This window comes from Echinops telfairi, unplaced genomic scaffold (genome assembly GCF_000313985.2).
Source record: "Echinops telfairi isolate 266 unplaced genomic scaffold, ASM31398v2 ScPeMD7_4;HRSCAF=17, whole genome shotgun sequence".
NCBI lineage: Eukaryota > Metazoa > Chordata > Mammalia > Afrosoricida > Tenrecidae > Echinops > Echinops telfairi.
The window spans coordinates 38,188,874-38,193,250 of NW_022103900.1; the positions used below are offsets into that span (position 1 = coordinate 38,188,874).

At 40.1% G+C, this 4,377-nt stretch overlaps 1 protein-coding gene across 2 annotated transcripts in view; it reads left to right on the top strand.

The window, feature by feature from the left end:
• The window catches only part of CNTNAP5 (contactin associated protein family member 5), a 1,132,484-nt gene that overhangs the window by 969,770 nt on the left and 158,337 nt on the right, over positions 1-4,377 (top strand). For both annotated transcript variants that reach the window (XM_030887885.2, XM_045299024.1), the window contains one exon: positions 3,432-3,650. In XM_030887885.2, coding sequence (XP_030743745.1) covers positions 3,432-3,650 — 219 coding nt within the window. The remainder of the gene's footprint in view (positions 1-3,431; positions 3,651-4,377) is intronic.

A 4,377-nucleotide genomic window follows, 5' to 3' on the forward strand; every position in this document is an offset into this window, starting at 1 on the left:
AAAATGTCAAAGGGCAACTCGAGAAGAAAAAGTATTATAATGAGGTGTAAAAATACCTAGAATTAGAAAACCAAACAGGAAGAGCATGCTGAAGGTACAAGAGCTGAAGAAAAGAACAAGTATCTAGTTCCAATATTAAAAGATCCTCTTGGCAAAATATCCAATGATGCAAGAAGCATCAAAGTAAGATAGAAAGAATACACAGAGTTATTATATCAAAAAGAACTAATCTTAACAACTATTTCAACAGATAGCATATGTTCAAGAACCAGTGGTACAGAAGGAAGACATCTCAACTGCACAGAAGACATTAGTGAGGAACAAGGTTCCAGGAATTGACAGGATACCAAATGGAATGTGCCAACCTGCTGATGAAACACTGGAAGCCTTCACGAGCCAATGCCAAGATATTTAGAAGGTTGGTGCCTGGCCAACCAACTGGAACCCATTCCAAAGAAAAGTGAAAAATCTTGAAACTATTGGACAGCATCATTAGCATAACATGCAAGTAAAATGTTGCTGAAAATCATTCAACTGTTGGAGCAGCAAAACGATAGGAAACTGCCCGAAAATCAGGCTGGATTCAGAAAAGGGTGTGGAACAAGGAAGATCATTGCTGACATCAGCTAGATCTTAGCTCAATGCAGGGACTTTCAGACAAATATTTACTTGTCTTTTATTCAAATGCATTGATGTTACTTTGGTCTTCCTTATTCAATACCATCTTTCATGTGAGGCAATTGAAAGTATCCTGGCTTGGGTCAAGAAGCCCTTAGTCCTCAAAGTGCCGTCCTTGCTCGCCAACACTTCTGTGCAAGTTTGACACAGCAGATTTACCCAATGCGATGTGTCCTTTGATTTCTTGACTGTTGCTTCCATGAGCACTGATTGTGGATCCAAGCAAGACAAATCCTTAACAACTTCAATCTGTTCTCCATGTATCACGCTTTTGCCTCTTGGTTCAGTTTTGAGGATTTCGCTGTTCTTTACACTGAGTCGTAATAATACTGAAAGTTGAAATCCTTGGTTGTCTTAGCAAATGCTTTAAATCTTCCTTAATTAAATAAGCAAGTTTTTGTCATCTGCATATCAAAGGTTGTTATAAGCCTTCCTCCAAACCTGATGCTGAGTTCTTTTTCATTTGGTCCAGCTTTTTGTATTATTTGCTCAACACACAGATTGAATAACTATGGTGAAAGGATACAAGCTGATCTATACCTGCCCTAATTTAAAACCCTGTAGCATTCCCTTATTCTGTCTGAGTAAATGCCTCTTGATCCATATTCAGGTTTCACATGAGCATAACTAAGTGTTCTAGAATTTCCATTTTTGTCGATGTTATCCACAGTTGTTTATGATCCACACAATCAAGTGCTCTTGAACAAGGGAATACTACAGGCTTTAAAATGCATTTGAATTATGGTGCTGGCAAGGGATATTGAAAGTACCATGGGCTGCCAAATGAGCAAACAGATCTTTCTTGGAAGAAGTACTGGCAGAATGCTCTTTATTAATGAAGATGGCAAGACTTCATCTTAAGTACTTTGGGCATGTTATCAGGAGAGACCAGTTCCTGGAAAACATGCTAGGAAAAGAAGAAAGGCAATGAAAAACAGGGAGACATTTGACAAAATGGATTGACACAGTGAGCTTGAACATAAAGACAATCGTGAGAGGGTTTTGTTCTGTTGGACATTTGGTAGCTATGAGTCAGTACCAACTCGACAGCACTTTCCGACAACACACACCAGGCAGCTCTGTGACTTCTCTTAGGGATTTTCCTTGAAGTCAGGGATAGTTCACCAGTAAACCACCAATTCCTCATGGATTTCACCACTTCTGCCATCCATTTAAAATTGTTCACTACCAATTAGTAAGAAACTACAAGTAAGGCCTTGCTTGTGCTGCTTACTGAGTAGTATTCCATATCAAGGATTGTAAATTTCAAGAGATTTTCATTTCGTAGGCAGGTGTACGATTGGTAGAGAAAGATAAATACCATCCACCCTTAGAAGTACAATAATTAATGCCGTGACACAAAAATAAAATTGTTCGTTACAGATCAGTTCCTGACTGGGTAAACTGATGCAACCTCACAATCAAGGTTCATGCTCATCAGTTAGAGCTGAGAGTTGTTTGATTTGTCTACGTGCTGGGGCCTTCTTGTGCTGAGGCTGACCTTCTGGTAGGGTAGACAGACTGCTGAGCAGTTTGTGATCTGAGCATCTCTCATAATGCAGACCTTAGTAGTTGATAAATGTATCAAATAACCATATCCTTCTTTTGTGTGTGTGTTTGTTTGAGGGAAGATGAGATAGAAAGGTGCTTAGAAGGAAGAGAAGATCTGGATATGAAGACTCCAGTTATACAAGGGACTTCAGTTATACAGTTCGTCCTCAAGTTTGGTTTATAATGAACCTTTTTACTTCCTACAGAGCTAGAAATGGCCCTCAGTGTAATGCCCAGAGCCATATGCCAACTAGAGGTAGATGTGGAAGAATTGTTTCTGTGAGTCAGAATCGGCTTCCTACCTCTCTGGGAAGAATTGAGTAACTTATGTACACATCTCTAAGCTTGGGTTTTCTCATACATAAAATGGGAACAAAGGATTCCATTCTCATAGGCTTCTTTTGAGGGTTAAAATGAAGAATGCACATGAAGTTCCTAGCACAGTACTAGTTAGGAAGTTAAGTTTACCTCTTATGCTACCACTTCCCTCTTTCTCTCGGTTTGTTGCCACACCATTATCATCATCACTAATACAATTTCTAGCTGGTGGCCGAATGACCGGGCTGGCATTCCTGGTCTTCTAGTGTATGGAAAGTTGTGAGGAATTAGCCCAGTTATGGAGGCATGTGGCTTTGGTTTGATGCCAAACAGCTGTATCGCCTTGGGCAAGGCACTTGTACATCTTAAGCTTTCTTTCTATTTTATTTAAATCAGATGAACAATAATCTTTGCATCAAACGTATGTGGGAAATAACCTGAAAAACTGTGCTAAGCTTTCCAGAGCACGAAGCAAAGCTACTTGTCTAATGCCAGGCATACATACACCCATACACAATGAATGTAGATCCTCAGATGGCAGGGACTTAGCATGTGTGTGCCACACAGCATAAGCATTAATAACCCAGGCCCTGTCCACCTCCCTGAAGTCACTCTACAAAGAACAACTGGATAAACACACACACACACACACACACACACACACACACACACACCACCCAGAAACTTTGGGATGCAGTAAATCAAAAATAAGCCTCAATTCACCTCTTTCAGTAGAGTCCCCTCTTTGGTAATTTTCACTGTTAATTTCACCGCTTCAGGTATTCTAGTTGAAGTCAATCATCTCTCCGCCAATCATTCAGGATATCTGCAGACCCTCAATAAACCCATTTTCATTCTTCTTTCTGTTTTCCTTTTGGTTTCAGCTCCTTCTGAGATCACTTTTGTCATCGATGCTGGGAAGGGTCCTTTGGAACTAATAGTCCAATCTCCTTCTCTTCTGAATGATAATCAATGGCATTACATCCGAGCTGAGAGGAACCTCAAGGAAGCCTCACTCCAAGTGGACAGCCTCCCACGGAGGGTCAGGGAGAATTCGGAAGAGGGCCATTTCCGATGGCAGCTCAGCAGCCAGTTGTTCGTAGGTAGGAGCATGTGAAGGTGTACTTTCTGCCATGCATTTTAACAGGCCATTTTCTTATTAAGCCGTGGAATGTAGCTCTTTTATATGAGACTTGGGAATTGATTAAAATATATGACATAGCCTTTAAAATCATAAATTTCAGTAACATAAATTCTTCCTTTCTGCCTTCGTTACTCACAGCGTTAGCATATTTTGTGGTGCTCTAAGGTTTCTTTTATATCTGTTCTCTGTGTGTGTTACTTTCAGATCTTCGGAAACCCCTGGGTTTTTTTAATCATCCTTGCGATCAAAATCTACTCATAGGAAAAGGATCTATCAATCTTTTAAAACCTTAGTTGATGTATACTAAGACATTGGGCATCCCTTCCTGAGATATCTGATTCTAGACAATTGTTTATAATTTCACAATGAAATATGCATGCCATGTCAAAGGAGTTTCCATCATATATATTATGGTGAAGGTAGAATTATTCCTCTGGAAGACAGGAGTTGCCTTGAGAGCCTCTATAATCACTTCCAACGCTTGGTTGCTTCACTGCTTGTGGAAAGGGAGTCCTGCTCACCAACACATTTCCATCAACTGGCTATTCCTCAGGAGAATTGAAATTGGCCTTCAGCAGGTTGTTTATCAGAATAAGCTGCTCCTTCTGGAAGTGGAGACTGGAAAGACTCCCAAACTATCCACTGAGTTGTTTGTAGTAATAAATGTTAAGGTGTATGTCATGTTA